Raw genomic sequence first — 22,152 nt, forward strand, 5'->3', positions numbered from 1 at the left:
CGGCAAATTTTGCAGTTATTTGTGTCCGTTCCGAAAAATTATCAACTTACCGATAAGGGTCTGGAAATCTTCATTTTGAGATCAGAAATCCTGAAATTGTAAGTAAAGAGTGGTACGAACTGATTGTACGATATCTTGCCTTGCAAATTATGATATTACCTTATTTTTGATGGATCACATTTTTTGATAATCAACTGTAAACCACCGTGCGTGAAGTTAAGTCTCATTGTTTTTATGACTTTTTAGATGCAGCGCGCGCGCGCACGATCGACATCAAATTTTAGATCGCGATATCTCTGAAATCCTTCGACGGTTAAAATTTTCTAGTTGAACCAATCTGTAGTAAAAAACTTTGCCGTCCATTTGGTAATAATTGAAATAAATAAAGTTGTGTAGAATATGAGAAATCATAGATCGAATATCAACATTTTGTAATATGTTCTAAAATGTCCACGAACTTTGGTCACCCCTTCATACATTAGTGGAATGTAGGAGAAAAAAAGCACATTCTTGAGGAATATTAGATCTCTGATGATCAATTTTAATTTCCTTCCTTTCATATTAATATTTTTCTTTTCTTCTATTCTAGCTGGAACAAAGCACGAAATTGCCATTACGAGGACGCCTCTCTCCTGTACCAAATATCGCCAAAACAAGAAGATTAAGCCTTAAAGAAAAAGAAGATCATGTAAGTATTTTTTATTATCAGTTATTATTATTTCATAATGTTTCACATTTATGGTACAAGTCACATAATGACCAAGAAGCTTGATAAATGTGTGTTTACAGGGGCAAAATAAGTCCAACCTAAAGTAACCTAATGATCTGAGTTTACAAATTTAGTTACTACTAGCAGAATTAGTTTGTAAACACTTATAGTTTAAACATATAAATAGAGTAGAAATATTTCAAGGTTCAAAGTAGAAATATATCTGGGTTAATTCCTGCTAAGAATGGGGGGCATGTATTAAAGAGAGATCTGTACAGTCAAACCTGCTTTAGTGACCACCTGTCTACAAAGAGCACCTGCCTATAAAGCCACATTTTTGTTTCCCTTGAAAATGGTTTCTCCTTGAAACATGTACCAAAGAAAACTGTACATAAACACCACCTACATGTACCTATAAAGACCACTTTTCTTGTCTCCCTTGGGTGGTCTTTACAGACAGGTTTCACTGTATAGTTATTGCTAACCCCCTGTCTCTTTTTCCAACAAAGAATGAAGAAGCGTCGCAGGTAGCATGGAGGACACCTAGCTCAACTCCCAACCTGATTGACGCTAAAGAGAGTTCACCTGGAGAGACTGCATCTAAGAGACCGACAGGGGGCTCTACTCCATCTCTTCTAGCTCCGGTCAAGCCAGGGCGGGGCGGAACATTAATGCAGACATCTGTCAGTTTCAACAAGCTGCAAGACAGTGAGTCTTACATTTTATTATAATTCTGTTCTTCTGATACTTGGTTGAACTGCTACAGAAAAAACTGTATTTTCTGTTATGGAATATAGGAAAAGATATTGATACAGGAATTTCCAATTATTCTGTAATGTCAGTAGATGTTTTTGTGTTGCTTGGATGTTGCTTTCATACAAATACTGCAATAGTACTTCTGTATGTACATGTATTTAAGTACCATAGTCATGTATAATGTAAGAATACCATACATGTATTTCAAATCATATTACAAACAATATGATGGAATGAATTTAAAACCGTTGTTACCATATTATGTGAAGTAGAGGTAGTTCTTTATCAAGCTGCTTCTACCTCAAGAGTTGGTATTTGCTTCTTCAAACAGAATCTCCTTTTTCTTTTTCCCAGGTGCATATGGTCCAAATACAAGTATGTCCCTGAAGAGGCTGAAAGGAAACACCAAACCTAAACATCTCAATCACAAACGTGGAACAACCTACCCTGCGAAGGTACTAAAACGTCACAGATTAAGCTTACTATGAACATGTTTGTTGTATGAACATGTATAGAGCTTGGTTGATATGCACTTTGACATTTACTTTAAAATAATGCATAAATGTATTTAGTTGATATGTATGATTGTAGTGATTTTGCTTGGGATACAATGTACTGTGTAGGATAGAGAATATAAAGTGCAATCACCTAAAAATGGGATTAAAGGGGTTAAAAACTAGCTGGTTTACCGAATGGGAATTAGAAAGATAATATGTTTATGAAAGAGAGATTTACATGTATGTGTTAGAGAAATTATATAAAAGGGAGGAAAAGATTAATATTGCCATATTTTTTTCTTCTTTACAGGTCACTCAAGCCAGCTGGAAGAAGATAGCGAACAAACAAGTCCCCTTTTTCCCATGTAATCACACTCGTAGTAAGACAATGCCTCTCCAGAACTCTCCCCTAGGAGCAAGGCTAGGTACTCAATATCAAAAGCTCCCAACACCGACCGGCTAAGAAATGCTAAGATCATGGCAGAGAAAGCAATGAAGGTAAATGCAGATTGAATAGCTAGGCAAGCATTATTTTGGTATCCATCTGTACTTAAAATGTTCAGTAGATGTACTGTTTGGTACCTTATAAATTATTTTGCAGATTCTTGGATAAGTTGGGTTTGTATTTTTTCTTTCTCAACTAAATTATGGCTTTCAATCATATGATCAGATGTTTTTTTTTTTTTTTTTTTAATGTCTTGATTACGATTGATCCAAATCAATCACAAGTCCTCCAATCAATCGCAAGTTTGCAATTGCCCATCTCTTAAGTACATAGTTGCGATTGATATCAACTCTCTGTAAGACGGTGCCCTTATTTTTAAGTCACAATATGGAATGTTTGTTTGCAGATGAATGAATAGGATCATGTTGTATATCTTCATTTATGTTTTTTTCCTGTTTATTTCTGCTAATCATAGATGAAAAAGATCTTCACCATCCAAGGTCCTTACCCAGTGGTCAGGCCAGTCTGATGCGCAGATCATGGGTGGAAAAAGAATATCGACTCATGAACCCACACAAGTATAAGAAGAAGAATGGAGGCGAGGATGACGATTAAGATCTGACGATGATGATGATATGGATGGTAAGCAACTCCTATAATTTGTAGAACATCATCATTTTTGTGAGCTCTTCACTGAATGGAAGTTTAGCATTGGTTGATTCTCCTTATTCAGCTTTAATTTAGATGATATAGAAGAGATTCACTTAATAGATACAATGTAATGTAACATCATTTTTTAAAGGAAATCCTAGCAAAAGCGTGTTTGCACTTTGAGACACCCTTAGTAAAATTTGTAAAAATTACGTATTCACGCTCTCTTGCCCTAGAGGGACATTGGCTGAACATGAGAGAGTGAAATTTAACAACTTTGCATCACAAATGGTTGTGTCTTAGCGAGATCAAATGATTATCAGAACACCTGTTTAATAAGATTTTAAAGGTATTTTGTCTCACTGAGATAAAATGAATTTCAAAAGTCCCGCCCCTTGACATTTATAGAAGGTCATAACCCCTTATAACTTTCACTGTTCATAGACTGTGCATTGTGTGTTGTGAACAGGAAGCTGTTATCTCATGTCACTTTGTACACTGAGTTGATTGCTCTTCTTAGTATTTGCAGACATCATGTAATATCTCACCGTAGACCATTACATTTTATGCATTCCCAAATACATTATGCTTTATTCCTTCAGATGACAATGCTTGTGATGATGGCAATGATGATGCTTTATTCACTGATCCTAATGGTGCTTGCGGTATCATGGTAAGTACTAATAACAATCTTTATTTAAAACATATAATTTCTATCTATAGTAGAAATATAAAGCATTCATTACAGTTTAATTTGATGGCTAATACCACTCAAGATCCCTATTTGACATCTCCAGACTCTTGTTGGAATGGAAGTCAATAAACAAGTACTGATACAGTCAAACCTGTTTTAGTGACCACCTGTCAACAAAGACCTCATTTTCTGTTCCCTTGAAAATAGTTTCTCATTGAAACATGTAGGCCTACTAAAGGAACCTGTCTACAAAGACCACTTTTTTTGCATTTCCCTTGGGCGGTCGCTATAGACAGGGTTGACTGTAGTAGTAAGAAGAAAAAAACAACCCAAATTTCCTTTGAATATAGTTTTGTCCATGCTCTTTATGAACAGGGTGCTCAGCAGATGTTTTGTAAGGAAAGCTTCTGCAACGTTGCAATGTGTAAAATGGCTGACATGGCATAAAATAGTGAACTTGTCCATGGGATCTGCATGTATTCTGAAACTGTAGTGTCAATTAAAAATGAACAATTTCTCGGCCACACAATAACTGTACAATGATCAAGAGTAATGTGGTATAGAAAGAAAACCCTCTCACTGAGCTACACGTACTGCACTTGCTTACCATCTTATCATTTGTTGAATTACTTGTCATTTCTACAGTCAAGAATTGTTCGGAATGCCACCCCATCATTTCTGTGGACAGTGCGTAAGGGAGCTGTAGATTACAAACTATTGAGAAAGGACACAATTGTCAACCATTTCTGCAAGAATGGAACTTTCACAACAAAGGTAAGCAATGAACAGTAAAAAATCTGTTTTAAAATGATGTCTTTTTTAATAAGAAATGTAACACCTGAACTCAGTTAAATGAGTTGCAGGTCATTATACAATTGAAAATATAATCAGCTTTTATAATATCAGTATGATGTAAGTTCATTTTGATATTTGACAATTTGTTCTTGATGATGATAATGATACTGATGTCAAATAAGAAGCTTATCAACAGTTGGTCAGTGATTGAATTAATAGGTAACTGACCATGGTAAACCATAATGCATACCTCTCCGTTATGCTACCAGAGCTGCTATTGACAGTCCTCCAACTCTTTAAACTTTGGAACAAAAACAAGTTACAAAATATATGTCTTGTGCAGTTGTAAAGGTACTCTAGTTACTTTTTTTCTTGCACATGCATATTTTGGCCTCAATTTTCTCATATTTTCTACCTTTTAATGTAACATATCAACAAAATATGAAGGAAAACAAAATGAGTGTTGTTAATTGTTGATATGCCTTCACCATTGCAGGTTGGTCTCTGCCTTAGTCTGAAGAATCTTCCTTGGTTTGAGGAGAGAGAGGCAGAAACATTCTTACCTCGATGCTATAGGATATGTGCAGATGAAGAAAAGGAGGCATTCGTAGGTAAGAATTGGTTTGGAAAAGAGCTCTTCGTTGACTACAAAGAACCTCAGAAAGGAACAAAAATGACATGCTCTGTGCTAAATTGGACTTTAGGACACATGAGCATACGTGAAGTTTATATATACCATATATAGTGTGTATCAATTTTTTTCTAAGAACTATTTGGGAAGGCTGTTCAATGGATTCTATTTGGATGTTTGGAGTTAAATCACAGCATTTTATGCTAGAGGTGTTGTGGTGTAGTAGATACTGTCACTGACTGTGGATCACATGGTCCATGTTCAAATCCCAATGAGGCACTTAGTCTTGTGGCGAGGCACTTATGTCTTGTGGCGAGACATTAATCTGCATTTTCCACACTCGACACACGTGAGGTAAATGGGTACCTGGCAGGAATTAATTCCTTGAAATTCCTGATTGCCATAATGGCAGCCATACTGAAGCTAGGGTCATAATTGTGGAGCGCCAGGAGTGTCAAGTCTGACAGACAAGAGCACTTTACAAGAACCCACTATCATTATCATTATCATTTGTCTGTGCATTAAATAGCTTTGTGAACAAAGTCTTTAATTTTTTTTTAAATGATTTCTTAAAAAAATTACATATGGTGTAATGGGAAACTTCATTTTGTATTATTTGGCAGATGACTACAGGGTATCAGCTGCTATCGGTGTGTTGAAATGGATTGTCATGAAACAAGATGGAGACCTAGACATTGACCTGACAGAAGAAGAAGAGAACAAAGAAAGTGACAAAACAGAAGAGAACAAAAATATTACAAGTCCGAGAAATGGTAAAAATAAGTCTGTCTGATCAAAAAGCTTATATTTATTTGATTGTATATCAATGCAGCGCAATGCATGAATGTCTCTTATACTTGAGTGCATGTCTCTCATTTATTTCTTGATATTAATGGGAATAATTCAAAGAATGATTATATTTTCCTGTTATAAACTTTTTACATCAATCACATTCATTCATGTCCTTATTAGAATAGCTTTTCAATTTGCTTATTGTGCAGTTTGCTTGATACTACAAATTATGTTTAAAAAAAATTTCTTTCCGCTTCAAATTTGTAAAAATATCAGAGGGTAGGGTTTGTTAAGTTAGCATTTTCATTGCAAATGTTTAAAAAACCTTTCAGTCAGAAAATATCTTAGAATCCATGAATATTTTCATTCTACATGTAATTGCTAATTTTTCTGTGTTGCAGGCAAAGCTTTGAAAGCCAGAAAGATACCAGTGGTATTAGGAAACACCATTTGTAAACATAGCCATCAAGATTGTTGAAGACTTCCTCGCATCTCATGAACATGATGATATAGATGAGGATCTCTCACCTTTATTAACTGATGAGCAGTGGGACAAATTCATTACAGAGTACTATCAGCTGACAAGGTAGATTGATGTTAATTTATTGGCTTAGATTCAAGTTAGCGTTAGTTCCAAAGGCAGTATTTTTCGCTCAAGAAAGATAATGATAGGCAGTGGTAAAGCTATGGGCGTCACAAGAGGACAAATGACCACTCCCTTTGAATGGCGAAAGAAAGAAAGGAGAATGAGAAGGAAAGGGAAAGAGAAAGGAAGAGAGAGAGAGAGATAGAGACAGAGAGATGGAGATATGAGGGAGAGAGATTGGAAGGGATTAAGGGAAAGTAGCTTGCAAATAAGATGATTAGACCCTTTACCACAGTCTGCAAATCATATTGTGAAAGAAATGATCTACTGAATATCTATTGGCATTGTCTTTCAAGTATAGATGACATCTGAGTTTATTTTTCATGTTGATTCTAGACATTTACGTGTCAGCCCAAGAGTTAATCAGGCCCTTTCACAACATCAATCACTTTCTTTTTACATGAAGCTATTTCCTGCTTGTTAGCTCATAGTATATCATTTCTCTCTTGGCATGTTGGATAATATTATTGTTTCATCAAGACATAAGTCGAGTTTCAAGTATATTTGCCTTCTTTTATCTCCCATCCACAGTGAACGAGGGAGCATTGATGATGTCACCATGCACTATGTATACTGTGAGAGCCTACTGAACAGACTACGATCAATACTACCTCAGCTCGACATGCAAGGCCTTAGAAACATCTGGATTGTAAAACCTGGTGCTAAGTCGAGAGGCAGAGGTGAGCCTTTCAACAATTGAATTCCCCTCTTATGTTGGTTAATTATTTCAAATATTTTAGAAGAAAAAAACAATGCAAGAACAAACAAAAAACACAAATAACACAAAATCAAGGAAAGCTGTAAAGGTACTATGTCCCATTTGCAGGCCCTAAACAATGAAAAGGTTAAATTCCAACGGCATTTGAAAGATAATACTAATTTAGAACTTCCCTAAAAAAAAGGGGGCGTGAAAATGTCTTTAAGTGGGAAAATAATGACTATTAGTTGTCGAATCGACTTAGGAGCTATAGAGCCAGTAAGTAATAGTCTGATTTTCAGACCATTGTACCGAATAGTCGTACGTTTTATGCTGCGCAAAGATTCAATCAGTTTAAATTTGGACATTACAAGAAGTGGGTTATTGAAGAAATACAGCCAGTCAGTCACTCAATAGTGTCTGACAGTGAAGTCTAGCAAGTAAACGGGTTTCCTTGCATAATTTGAATATTAGGACACTGCTAACGTTTAAAATTTCACAGATAGTAGGAGTCCTGCAAAGTTCTACAGAATTTGATGTTGGCTGCGAAAGGGACATAGTATCTTTAAGAGACAAAGTTGTTGAATATAATAAATTGTCATATATGTGGTTGTACATTTCACCGTTAGTGATTTTCACCAAACTATGTGTATTCATAGTTCTTATATTTGTTCATGTAAAACAATCCCAAATTTCATTTCCATGAGAATTTACATGCACTTCATAATTTACAATTCAGAATAACCCAATTGAAATCAACTTTGACAGCAAGAACTAACAAACCTTTCAATCTCACCAGGTATCATGTGCATGAACAAACTTGATGAGATCCTGAAGCTGGTTGGTAACCCGATGGTCAAGAAAGAAGGGAAATGGATCGTCCAAAAGTATATAGAGCGCCCTCTGTTGATCTACCAGACAAAGTTTGACATCCGTCAGTGGTTCCTGGTCACCGACTGGAACCCTCTGACTATCTGGTGGTATGATGCTTGCTACCTCAGGTTCTGCACCCAGCCTTTCTCCCTTGATGACTTGGCCCAGTAAGTCTTGAGCAGAATCTCTCTATATACCACTTAATTAACAAGTGTTTTTAAGTTGATGGAGAGTTTCCTCCAAGTGCCTTTAAACTATTAGATTCACATGTTTGGAAATTAAATATATTTGTTCATTGTACTCTTACCATTAAAATGCAGGTTGATTCATTGTTTGTATGTCAATTCAAAAGGCAATGTTCACAATGTACTGAACCAAATCTAATGCATACATCTTTCACCTGTTGAACAAATAGTTGTATTTCAATAGCCAGAATGCAAATTGCATTTATGTGTTGTTAAGTAGGGAAAGCCATAATGTTTTCCCTACCTAGCAACGATTAATGAATGCAATTTGCATTTTGTACTATTCCTATTTAATAATATATAATATAACAGGTCAATGTAATAAGCTTGTTGCTAGGCAAATGTGTAAGAATTTGAATACATTTTGAAAATGGTGTCTTTAACTTGAGATGCTAAAGTATGTGCATATACTAAAAGGTAATCTACATCTTGAAATCCCTAGCAAGATACTACATATGAGGATTTTTGTTAAAGCGCACTGATTCATTTTAAATTTCTTATCCTAAGGGCTAGCTACGGTAAGCTGCTTTGATTGACAAATAGGAAATTTCTTTTCCTTCATCTAATGATTGTGTAGACATATGGTTTATTTTCTTGGTTAAACCATATAAATGTTATGTTCATAACGTTCTGTATTTTGATTTCATACATATACATAGCAAGTAACTCTATCTCTCGTTTCTTTGCAGATCTATCCATCTATCCAACCAGTCCATTCAGAAGAACTACGACAATGCCGTAGAGCGTGATGAGAACCTGCCATATGATAATATGTGGGACAGTGACACCTTCCGCAAGTACCTGGATGATCGTGGGTTTGAGGGTCTGTGGGAGAGTGTGATTGTACCAGGCATGAAGAAGGCTATTGTTGATAGTATGCTCTGTGCACAGGATGCCATGGAGGCTAGGAAGGTGAGTTAGAAAAAGCTCGGTATTCCTAACTATGAAAGAAAATCTATTGATAAGGCCACTATATGTTATATATTAAACCAAACATATGTGAAGGGTTAGATAGGAAAGGAAATACTCAAATGAATAGTTCTGTTAAAATTATGGGGTTATATTATATATCTATAATCTTGATATACAAGAGACCAAAATTACTAAGAATCAGGAAGAGTTGTGTGACTGTTCTAACATCGCCTTTTCTTGGATGTGATTAGAGTCATTTATTGAGCATGATATTTAGAAATTAATGTGAAGAGCCCTTCGATTTTCTATTATTAGAATTAGGAGCATAAAGAGAGATGTGTGTTCAGAATAGTATCTATGGTTTTAACATAGTTCAATTTATTCTACACTGCTGCAGTATAGATTGATTTATTTGGTACAAAGTCACTTTGTTATACTTTTATGTGGATTTTGCATTTGTCATAATTTTCATTTTTATATATTATTTCAAAATTCTTCTTAGAATTCCTTTGAGCTGTATGGGGCTGACTTCATGTTGACAGACGATTTTCTGCCATGGATGTTAGAGATCAACGCTAGTCCTGCCATGGGCGCCTCCACACCAGTCACAGAGGAGATGTGTGCTTCTGTGATAGAGGACACAATGAAGGTTGTTCTGGATCGCAGGCATGATAAGAACTGCGATACTGGTAAATTCCAGGTCCTTTTCAAAGGGGTAAGTGTCTAATGAATAGCCTTAAATTATTCTGTGCATGCCACCAAATTATTGAAGATCTGTCATGAATAATCTCTCAACAGTTGATTTGTGACTTTCAGTATTTTGCTTCATATTTAAGTAAGGCATAACAATATCTTACATCTTACGTCAAAGTGATTGTTTCAGGAAGGAAAATGTATCATTATAAATTCAAATAGATTGTTGAACACTTCATTTCTTGGACAGGATTCGCCACCATTCCAACCTTAGAGGTTGATGGAAACCTCACCCCAAAGAAAAGTGTATGTATGCTGACAGATATGAATTATTCCTGCTGATTGATGTACAATATTCCTTACAAAAGTCTACAAGAGATATTTAAATGAAGATATTCTTGGTATGTTGTGATGTCTTATAGAACATTTTCATGAAAGATTAGACACTTGTACTGAATCAATGGATACCACGCACAGTCCTCGTAGTTACAACTGTGCTTTAACGATGTCATACTTTCATTCTTTCTACAGCCGAGTGTTAGTGTTCCACCCTACATTGGGTCGTCCGTCAGCGTGGATGGCGTTGGCGTGCGACGACCAGTGACAATGAATCGGCAGAAGAGCATCAACAACATAATCAGTCCTCGTCCTGAGGCTGAGAGAAAGTCTGATCCTCAACGCAGCAAGACACCAGGAGGAAAGATGGAGAAGACGAGTGCGTTCCAGAAGCTGGGACTGAAGACAGGTGCAACACCAAGGCTACTACTATGGAGGACATGAAGAAGAAACTAGCAGGTATTGACAAAGTGCATGTGTTTGATAGTACATGTAGTAGTATTAACGGTTGTGTTAGTAGTAGCACTAACAGTTTTCATGGAAAGAAGACAAAGCGACTGAGAGGCAGGAAGATGAAACCCAAGACTGATGACACGATGACCAAGAACGTCAGTACGGCCACCAAGACTATCCATTTACCAAGCCTGCAGTACAAGCCATCGGGTGACGGGAGGGAAGAGTTGAAACCAACACAAGTGATGGTCAGATCTGCAGGTGCGGGAGGGGACAGTAAAGCGAATGTTACATCTGAGGTGTCTGACGGCTGTGAGAATAACTGTGATACATTCAGACATTATACAGTGAAGAGTACAACCCAGCTGCAAGGAAGCTTCCAAAGAGGGAGCTACCATCATCACGCGTGCGAGCTCCCACGGTAGGAGACTACGAGATCAATCTCCAAAAACCAAAGTTTTCAGACAATGAGGGCGCCCTTGTCAAGCAGGTCAGATCAGGAGTTCTGAAAGTTAAACTGAAGCTGCAGCATACTGGCCAAAGCTCTGAGCTTTCACCGAGCTTAGGAGGTGCCTTGACAGAATCAATGGACTCCTGGTGTAGCACAACTATTTGAACTTTGACATTCAACCTTTGATCCTTGCCAGACAGCCATGTTCTGTGTTTATATGTTGCACAGCTTTACAGCAAATCATACAAAAACACACATTTAGAAACGTATTCGTTGTAAGAAATTGGAATTCTTGTAAGTACTTTGAAAAATCTAGTCAATTTAAACAATAATTAAATGTTTGACAGGATTTCTTCCATATAGAACATCGTAACTGATCAATTCACATCATATTGGAAGCAGTACTAAGTACTGATAAAATTGATGCTGCATTTTTTAAATATTTGTTTTGATGTGTTGTACTACTTTTATTGAAAGTCTCACCATGTGACAATTTTTGTTGTCATCCTTGTTTTTGTATGTTAAGATGTGTATATACTTGTTTATGTTGTAAATGGGCCTTATGGAAGACCACTTTTAAACATGAAATGGGCCATCCTAGTTAGGAATAAACAAATGTATAGAGAATGAACAAGATAAATGCATGAATAAATAAATGAAGATACAAATAATTGAATAAAGAAAGAAAAATAGAAATCTAGAAATACTGAACAAAGATAGACAATTAAAATTGTATATATAAGTGATTGATTCCAGTTTAGCTTAAAGAGAAATAAGACAATTATTTCATGGAAAGATCAAAGCTCTGTAGCCCTCAAAGTGAGTGGGTCAGACAGAACAAAGTATATTTTTATAGGAACAATAGCTAGGTTGGACAAATCTAACATAACCAGTTGGGAGATAAAGAAAAAACATTTCCATAGAAAGTCATAAAGTGTGTGAAGATGACATTGTGTGTGGATTGAATAATATTGATTTTTTTTTTATAATGACAATAGAAATTTGAACTTGTCCATTTCCATATTAATTCACTTTTGAAGTATAATTGCAAAACTTCAGATAAAATCTGCGCAAGACATCTAAGAAAGCAATATTATTATATATCAAGGAAATGTTTTGAAGTGCAATATTTTGTATGGTCTATTTTCGTAAGAACTATTTTGTAAAATGTAATATCATGTATATATATGGAAATCCCAGCATTCACCAAATGGTTGGGATGTTTCTGAATTCATATATGTTTGTATTGTATGTGTTGAACCCTGTATCATTGCCATACCATTATTATACTTGATATTTGTAGAAATCGATGGTATCAATTTTTGTTTATTCAGGTATAAATAACAATGTATTAAAGTATAAACAAGTACACATCTTTCTAAGCCTCTTTTTGGTTGAAGATACAGAAAGATGTTATGTAAGTATGGTGATTTACACACAATGCACTGATTTCACCTAAGCAGTGCTTGAACATAGAGAAATCATAAAGTTGGTACTTGTTTGAAAATACAGCATCTGTTTAAATGTCTTTGAACTGAAAAAGTTGCAGTACAAAATCACCCCCTCCCCCCATTTTTTGTATAAAGTTTAATTTTTCCACAGACAAATTTACCTCCTTATACATGTTTTGTTTAAATCATTTATGAATGACACGTATCCATGTAAAAATCCAAGGTTTGTTTCTTCCACAACAAACTAATCATTTTTCCTTCCGTATTTTTTCACTTGCTTTTGCCATTGTTTGGCTGGGTGATTACATATGATCACATGACTAACGTAGGATCTATGAGTACTGTACAGGTAACCAGTGATTTGGTTTTTTGGATTGGTTTGTGTGCAGTTTGGTTTCATTCAATTCAGGGGCTCTTCAAGGTTTCTGCACATACATGTATTACATAAACATTATCACATCTGTTCAGAGGCGGAAGGGCATTAACTTTGTCTGGCTCCAGACGAATATTTCATCATCCACAGAGCTACAAGATAACGATGGTACAGTGGACCCCACATAATCCTAAAGCTCTTTTCCTGGCATTTCAATCTAACGAATTGGAGTTTAAGAATTTAAAGTATAACAAAAGAAAGGATTGTAAAGGTTGAAAAATAAAGAAGATTCCTGGAGGATGGAATTAAATGTTTTCCCAATAGACAAGATAATAAAAGGCAGTAACTGATAATTTTGTTATGGCAAACCAAAAAGTTTGAAATCAAGATATAAGGTATTTATCAGGTTTTATAAGTAAAGTCGTGAAATAGATGAATTAACCAACCTGTTGAAAAAGAGGTTCCATCATAATTTATGAAATTCAAAGACAAGGGAATAATTAAAAGCGATATTCTTACATACCAAATTGATTTAATGCTGTTAGTGGGCTCTGAGATTTAAAAACAACTATTAAAAGAGAACAAAAAAAATCAATAAATGACAATACAAAGAGTTCAGTTTTGGGGCGAGATCTGGAAACCACGTTATTCCTTTCATGTCTGCCATGCCGTTCACATTGTCGTGTCTTTGGTAACAGGATCATGTGCACCTTCACAATCACACGTTTGAATATCACTAGTATACTCTCCAATCATTCTTAGCACACACACAGGAGAGTGGGATATTAAAGTATCAGGCTCTTTTCAAATTGCATTGTTAATTATCATTGCCCATATATCCACCTGCACCCACTGGTTACCTGCACAATGTCACACTTGTCCAGTCCTGCCTATCATACTGAATGTAAGACTGCATCAATGAACATCCAAGTCGTTATTTGGCATTAATCATAACAGTCCTTCATGTATATGCATATTGAATGTTGATGGTAATTCCATATTACAGTGTCTCTGTTTTTTAAATATTATATGTATATGTACATTTAAATGTAAGAGTGTATGATGTATATATCATGTACACATTTATACACAATGCATTTGTTGGTATATCAGTGGAGTGAAGGCATGCACAATTTATATTTTAGTATCATGAACTGCACTGGGTCTGTGAACTATTGGTTGTGAAAATGTGGAAGGTCTTTTTACTTTTCTGAGACCAACTATTCTTTTCCCTTTTCTGAGACCAACTATTCTTTTCCATTAAACTTTATTCGGAATTCAGTTTATTCCACTTTTTGCATTTCTGCTGAGATACATATACCAATCAATAATCAATAATCGATAAGATTATATTTCTCTCTAATCGTACCCCAAAGATGGAAGTTTACTCCTCAAATTTATAGTTGAAAAATTATAATTTTAGTGTCAAGCTTTATTAAGGAGTGCGAATTGAATGATTTCTATTTATACTTTTGAGTGATGTAGAATGTATAGGTATTATAGGCAGCATAGATTTGAAATCTGAAGTTTATTATTAGACCTGACATACCACATGCCTATATCAGCATTCATTGTATCTTTAATGATTCACTGATTCTTGATAAATCATAGCTGTTACTGCCACAACTGTAATTGTTTTCTTATAATAGTTTTTATAACGCAGACAAATATGTTGTTTCTCTTTCATGACACATTAAAAACTATTTGAGGTTATATTTTCAAATTTTGAATGTTCTCTCCGCTATGTAGGAGAACTTAAACAAAGATACCTCATTATTAGTGTAATGAAACACTTTAAGAAATCCTAAGCATGAATACATGTAGATGTATGCCAATTGCATGCTGGATGCATAATTCACATCCTTACCCCAACATATATACCATTTAATCCTTGTTATACATTCCATTTTATATACGCAGTATGTTATCTTGTTTATCATGTTCAAAGACAGCAACTGAATTTTGATTAAAGAAGAAATATATCTTTAAAGTGATTGATTGTACAGAGAAGCATTCATTTTGTGTCCATTACTCATGATGAATACATGAACATCAGACCAGTTTGTCCATATCACTATTGTTACATGTAACTAATTATTATAACATTCCAACAATTGGCCCAGGTAATAATACATTTAGACCGTTTCAGAAGAGTCAGAGCAGAATCGTTCTGAAACAGAAATATGAAATTAATTATTAAACTTAAACTCCATTAAGTCCATTTTGGGTTTCATTTTGTCTGCCCATGAATACAAATGAAGCCCTCCCTTTCTTCCCATCCAATATGATATTTCTTGTGATTTCATGTCTTGTTGTATTGTGTATTTATAATGCACTTTTCATCTTTGTTGCTTGCATGTTCATTTGTGATTGGGATTTCCGGGAAAATTATTTATTTATATTTTGCTTGTTTACTCTTTAATTTGCAGCATATTGTGAAAATGGTATTTTGTTCATGCTGTGCTTGCATCCCAATCTGCATTATTCTTTTTGAATGAATTAATATGATATAGTCTTGACTAAAGTCTTGACTGTGTTTATTATCTAAGCCTTAACATATATTTCTCTTTATGTACACTTGTGTAAAGAAGCACAAAAAGCTCATTATATGCAATATTACACATTGCTTGAAATAAAGTAGACACACTCACTGGCCTCACACCAAAGTCACAGTGTGAGAGTTTCTATTTTTTGTCCTGTATTCCAGTTGGTCAAACGCTGCACAAAAATGTATATCAGTGTAATATATCATATCTTTGTCTTAAAAGGAGCTCAAATGCAAATGCAAATGCAAACCCAGCACCTGCACTGTATATGCATGTAACATCACACAATATTTTCCTTTAACTGAACTAGAGGACTGAACAAAGGAGGGAGGGGGGCAAAGCTTTTCAATATATGTCCATATTGACTATATGAATGGGATTATAAAGGAAAAAGCTACACACACAAAAAGAAAATAGAGAGACCCCCCCCCCCCCCAAGAAAAAAAAGAATGAAAGAAAAATGACTGTAACAAAGAAATTATGTAATCAAACAATTTGAATAACAAATAAAACTTGTATCCATGTGCTAATTTAATTTTCACTTTTAAACATTTTCAATATATATTATCATTGATAATTGGGGTAAGGAAGCCATCCTAAATGTTTTTCATTTGTGCTTATTTGCCACCATTACTAACTCTGTGCTTGTGTTTTTTGTTGCTCTCTTTCTTCTTCTGCTTTTCTTCTTTCATCTCACCCTCAACATCCATTCCTCATCCTTATCCATCCATCCATCTCAATCATTCCATTCTATGGCTCCCCTCCCTGACCCTGTTGCTATGCTCCTATCACTCCTGTGCTGATCTGCTCATCTGATGTGGACCATCCCTGCATCCTCCATGGTTGCCGTGGTAACAGTATCGCCTTCAAAGCCGCAAGATCTCCCAGCAGCTGGACAACATGAAGCAAGAAATTGCTTGTCTCGCCAGAGTAGTACGTACTGTTCAATCTCTTTCTCATGACCCCGCCAAAGACAATCGACAAGAAATTATAGATTTATTGAAAGCACAGTCACATTTATTTAGAAGGAAACCCCCTTAAGGGATATAGTCAAACTTCAATGTATTGTTTGTAGAAATTATTTGAAGTGGCATGTTAATTCAGGTCACAATGGGAATTCATTAAAATACATATTTGACTGTATTATTTCTATGAATTTCTGAGAAGTTGTGCTCTGGTCTTTACATTTTTAAATAATCTTCCATCAATGTTAATGAACATTCTGTATAGGTTATTATTACTTGCCCAAAAATGTCTTGAGTTAATTTATCTCAACATTTAATGAGATTTGTTTATATCATAGGGACAATACGAGTCATGTTTGTATATACTTGTGTATGCCATGAATATGATCATATTTTTGTGAACTATGTGAGATGATTGAAAGTATACAATAACACAGTGAATTATAAAAAGAACACAATTGATTTGAAAATTTGTTCATGTAAGAACACCCTTTTTCTGTTTAAAAGAGCATAGGTTCATATTGACACACTGTATGCGTTCGCAGTATTCAATTTCATGTATGTTAGATGCACATAAATTCAATCTCAAGTATAGTAAAGAATGATATTTCAAGTCTGTATGGAGGTCTAGTGATCCTGATTATGAAAAACCTAATAACATCAACCAAGTTTATGGTGCCATATTACTCTGACCATTTTGTTGTTGTTGAAATGTTAATAACCAGAAAACTGCAGATGTACTACGTACATTGAATGAAAAGAGTTGATTATTGATGTAGATTTATTATGTACCGATGAAGATATTTCAGGGAATACTCCTTTTTCATTTACATTTTAAAACAAAACGCACTTCCCAAGTTTATTCTATCCTAGCAACAAATTATGCATTGCAAGATGCATTGCAAGTATATAATTAGATGTCGGTGCTATGTTCGCGAGAAAAAAAAAACTTTATTTGAACACATAAATGCCTGTACAATGTGCATCATGAAAGTGCTACTTATGTTATTTAATGTTTTTCACTATCATTGGGAAATGTTGGTGCTCATTTCATTGGATTATAGTTATATGTAATATCATTGTAGTATTTTTATGCTCCATTACTTGTGAAACATAGATTGACAGTTAATTGAATATATCAAGTATTCAATTAACTGTCAATAGATTGACAATTATTTTTTCAATCGATTAAGATTCAAACAGATCTTTCTGTTTCATTGACAAAAGAAATCACCCACCGTCAAGGCCAAAAAAAAGAGATCCTTCACCCTGCACTGGTTTATCATTTTCATTCATTCCTGGGAATGTTGGGTTCTTCTTCTTACTCTATAATTCAAAGACTTAATGAAGTACCAAAATACAGTCTGACCTGCTATACATGATAATCTGTTTTTCTCCTAAAGAGGAAATATGTATGTCAAAACATGTGAAGAAAAGCTAAACTTCTCTAGTCCACCTCCTTGAAGGGGCCAAGGCGCACTAGAGCTGTTAATAACATGGATTCCAAGCAATTTCAATGACTGGCTCTTGTGATAAAATACCCCACCAAAATCCAAGCTTGGCCTTTGCTTGCGCAGGCAAATTTGAGCCTAGCAGGGTTTGGATACTGTACATATATACCACCGATTCCTTGAACAATGCCATTTAAACTGCATGTCAGGTGTTGAATTTTCATATAAAGTTAAAATGCTTGTTTCTTTGATAAAATTTGACTTGAAAGATATTCCCATGAGCATAAACTTTACAACGAGCCAACCTGTTTCTACCTCAAGACAAAACATTTAGCAGATAAGTCGGCTCTCAAATTCTTGGCAGGATTTGCTGCCCTTGACATAAAAGGGGTAGATAGGCAGGTTTGGCTGTAGACAATTCGTATTACTTTGAATCCTTGATTTGGAACATGAACTCACCAGTAGTTCTTATTTTGTTTCCCATACTAATTATTCGTTTTGTCATGTATCTCAATGTCTCTTCTCTCATCCATTTCACCTTTTGTTTGTTTACCTTTGTCAAAAAAATGTCTTTCTTCTCTACCATGGTGATGATACACCTTATCTTTATTCTCTGATACTATTTTCAAACTATCATTGTGCCCCCTGTGCTCTCATATGCACTCCATCATGTATTTGTCTTCATTTTTCTCTTTCCATCTCTCCGTCTCTCCTTTTTGTGTGTTCCTGCAAACTTCACTACATCACTAAACACTGCAGGAAGTTCAATAGATGGTGTTTGGAGCAATACTTGCACTCAATGTGGTAACGGGCGTGGTTACATTCTTGACACCTCCCACCAATCACAGGTATGCGACTGCCAGCGGGGTAGTCTGGTGGTCCCTGACGCGCACCTTGATGAACCGCGTCCTTCCTCTCGTCCATCCACGGCCATACTGCGGCTCACCATGGTAACCACACCCAGCCCTCCATCTCAAGGGAGGTCCATCACACCTCGTCGTCTCTCCCATCCCAATCTAGGCGTGGCTTTGGGCGTGGCATCCAACCCGCTGCAAACTACAATGTTTATTAATGACAAGGTTTTTGAACTGTCTTCTAGTCAGAATGACCCATTACCCAAGGCAATTAATTATATCAGTGACTCTGTTGGGCAGTTGGTGACACTGAATGATTCAGCAGATCTCTCGGGTGTAGCTCGACCAGGAAGATTAGGCTTCTCTCAGAGCAGGACTAGACCCAATGTTAACAGGCAAAGGAGAGAGAACCTGGCCTTTATGAAGGCTAATGGAGAGCTACGATCTCCAGGACCAATGCCAACTGTCCTTACAAATGCTAGGAGGTAGCCGATCGTTAGCTTTTTCTTAAAGCTTCCTACTTTCATAAACATTCCTGAAATATCTATCAGAAACAAAGCAATGTTCTCTTTAAAAGACAGTATAAGTTCAAAAGAAATGCTTCCAAATTGAAATAGGTGTCTTGGGAATAGTGATTTTTATGTTATTTAAATATGCAATCAAAGTGGATATTGAAGAATAACGATAGGATCATGTGGGAATCATGTTATGATATCTGTATGATTACTTCTGCCACAGTTCCGATTGAATCTGTTAAAGTGATTGCACAATGGGTTGATACGAGTGAAAGAAAGATCAGTGCTAGAGTTTAAAGGAAATATTAAAGTTGTTCTGAAATTATAATTGTGAATAAGTACATATGTTTAGAATTAATTATCTGGAAGTTAAAATTTGTAGAGACCTGCAGTGTATCTTGTAACAGTTAGAGCACATTCTGGGTAATCCTAGGAAGGGAAAAGAAGAGGGTGAAACTTAGAGTAGAGAAAGGGGTGGGGTGGGATAGAAGAATCAGGATGTGTCAGATTGGATCAAAGCTTCAATCTTTGAGTGTTACATGTACAGTGTTTAAGTTAACTGCAAGTCTGGCCTCTAGAAATAATAAACTTCTTTCTTCTGTTCTATGAAAGCAATTTAAATTAGTCTGAATTATGAAGACTACTCCCTTTTCCTTTGGTAGTGAAAGGAACTGTCTACATGGTCGTCATACAGAATTTATGACACATACATGTATTTGTATTTATAAGTGGGAATTATACTGCTAGGAAAACGGAGGTTACCATTGTATAGTAAAACAAACTATTGTTTATGTAAACTTGTGCTTTTTTTCCTGGGAAATATTATATAGCAAGCTGTTGATCAGCTTCTGTCATATTCTAGATTTGTAGGAAATGCAGTGAGTTTGCTGATCAAGTCTTTCATTGATATATCAAATGTATTGATTTTCATTCTGTGTATGAAATATATCATGTATAAAATCATATTTGATATTGTGTGGTCACAATGTTATTTAGACTAATTTGTTTTTACGTAGAATATTTGCTGCACACTACGCATATGAAGACTCTTGTACTAAGCTTTTCATGAATAATGCTATGCACCTTTACACAATTTGTGTGTACATGTCAGTTGTAGGGATATTAGAATGAAAATCAAATTTTCATCGTGTTAGTGTTTATGAATGAGAGAGTAACCAAAGGCAGCAGCCTTTATACAGAGAATATCATGAAGATCAAATCAAATGACCTTCCTGTGTAACATTATCGGAGTACTTTGATGTGAATGGTAGTGTGCAAACTTCATCCACAAGTGACGATTCTTATCAAAAATTTACCAAAATAGATTTAAAATCAGATCAGATAGGGAAAACGGTATTAAGGTATGACAAGGTAGTGCAATTCATCGATCATTAAGATGGCAGTCATTTGTCTTTTGTATTTTCCATCATACTCACTTTGCTCTCTCACTTCTGGTTAAAGTTCTCACATTATTTGCATGTACATGTACATTGGATTCTACTGTTTGATAATAATTCTGTCAATTTTATCATCAATGTATGTCATGACAACTTTGAAAGAGCATACACTGAACAAATTTCTTGTATCAAAATCAAAGACAATCTTTAGTACCATGTCACAGCCCGATAAGAACTGATAATGTGTGATTTGTGATCAAAGTAATGTTCAGTGGTCCTATAGAGGTTTACAGCTAAATTCTTTCTGAAGATATATTTTTTGTTTACTACTTTTTGTGACTGTAATGTGCAATGATATTGTGCCTGGCTGCAATATACTGTAATTTGTAATGAGTTACCACTGAAGTTTGTACTTTCTTTTATTTTGTAATAAAGCACAGATCAAGTATTGATATAAAAGGAAGTCTTATTTTGATTTATGAATCAAATTATGTTTTCAGATCGAGATCTAGAGGTGCTACAGATTCAAGAAAGGGTAGTGGCAATATTTAAAGCAACAGGTGAACCAAGAAGGAATGGAAGGAGGGATACAGTGCAATGTAACCAAAATAGAAAGGAGGATAATAAGAAGAGAAGAGGAGAGAGAGAGACAGAGTGAGAGAGACGGAGAGAGAGAGGGGGAGGGAGGGAGAGAGAGAGAGAGAGAGAGAGAGAGAGGGAGAGAGAGGAGGGAGTGATGGAGAGAGAGCGCACGAGCTGCACATTTTGATAAAGATCATTTGATATGTTGATAACCAATAGATGAGGTTGATGTGTTGATGCATAATAAATCATTGTGTGTTTGGCAGAAGGGTAATCGGAAGCACATATATATATGCTTGAAGCGAATTTCTTGTAACTCGCATCTATGGTTTGGGTTGCTTTATTCATGTTATACCATTTTAAAACCGTAAAAGGAATTTTTCTTTTTATCGACTAATAAAGTGAAAGTAGATTAATGGTATTAAAGATAAAGTTGAGTTCTGGTCATGTGATTGCATTTTGAAAGAAACGGTGTTGAATCTATTAAAAAAGGTTGATCATCTAGTATATGAGTATTCGTGTGTATTGCAAGGTTCTGGAATCATCAAAATGATAAGAAATGTGGCCAAATCTTGGCAAAGTTACAAGCACTGTACACAGAATGATGTATATGGGACTACATGAGCACATGGCAAAAAAAACCTACCCCCCCCCCCCCCCCCCCCCGATTTTTACGATGCTCGTGTCATATTTAGAATATGAATGCATTTGAAGAACCGTGCATTTCAAGGAACATGCTTAA

At 35.5% G+C, this 22,152-nt stretch overlaps 2 protein-coding genes across 2 annotated transcripts; both read left to right on the forward strand.

Moving 5' to 3' along the window:
* The first annotated feature begins 755 nt into the window (after nt 1-755).
* LOC115929883 (tubulin monoglycylase TTLL3-like) lies at nt 756-13,672 on the forward strand. Its single transcript, XM_030999983.1, is given in 18 exon segments — nt 756-779; nt 1,219-1,417; nt 1,820-1,930; nt 2,348-2,460; nt 2,883-2,925; nt 2,928-3,016; nt 3,019-3,049; nt 3,661-3,731; nt 4,398-4,526; nt 5,044-5,158; nt 5,802-5,951; nt 6,372-6,434; nt 6,436-6,556; nt 7,148-7,296; nt 8,113-8,353; nt 9,121-9,343; nt 9,846-10,058; nt 10,568-13,672. Coding segments are annotated over 18 exon segments (2,334 nt in total). The 3' UTR covers nt 10,817-13,672.
* Nucleotides 10,823-20,384, forward strand: LOC115930027. The gene is made up of 4 exons (XM_031000360.1): nt 10,823-10,831; nt 13,057-13,076; nt 16,505-16,579; nt 18,911-20,384. The coding sequence occupies exons 2-4, from the start codon at nt 13,062-13,064 to the stop codon at nt 19,403-19,405; spliced, it is 585 nt and encodes a 194-aa protein (XP_030856220.1). The 5' UTR covers nt 10,823-10,831; nt 13,057-13,061; the 3' UTR covers nt 19,406-20,384.
* The last annotated feature ends 1,768 nt before the right edge of the window (nt 20,385-22,152 follow it).

This window comes from Strongylocentrotus purpuratus, unplaced genomic scaffold (assembly GCF_000002235.5).
Source record: "Strongylocentrotus purpuratus isolate Spur 01 unplaced genomic scaffold, Spur_5.0 spur5_scaffold_6, whole genome shotgun sequence".
In the NCBI taxonomy this organism is placed as follows: Eukaryota; Metazoa; Echinodermata; class Echinoidea; order Camarodonta; family Strongylocentrotidae; genus Strongylocentrotus; species Strongylocentrotus purpuratus.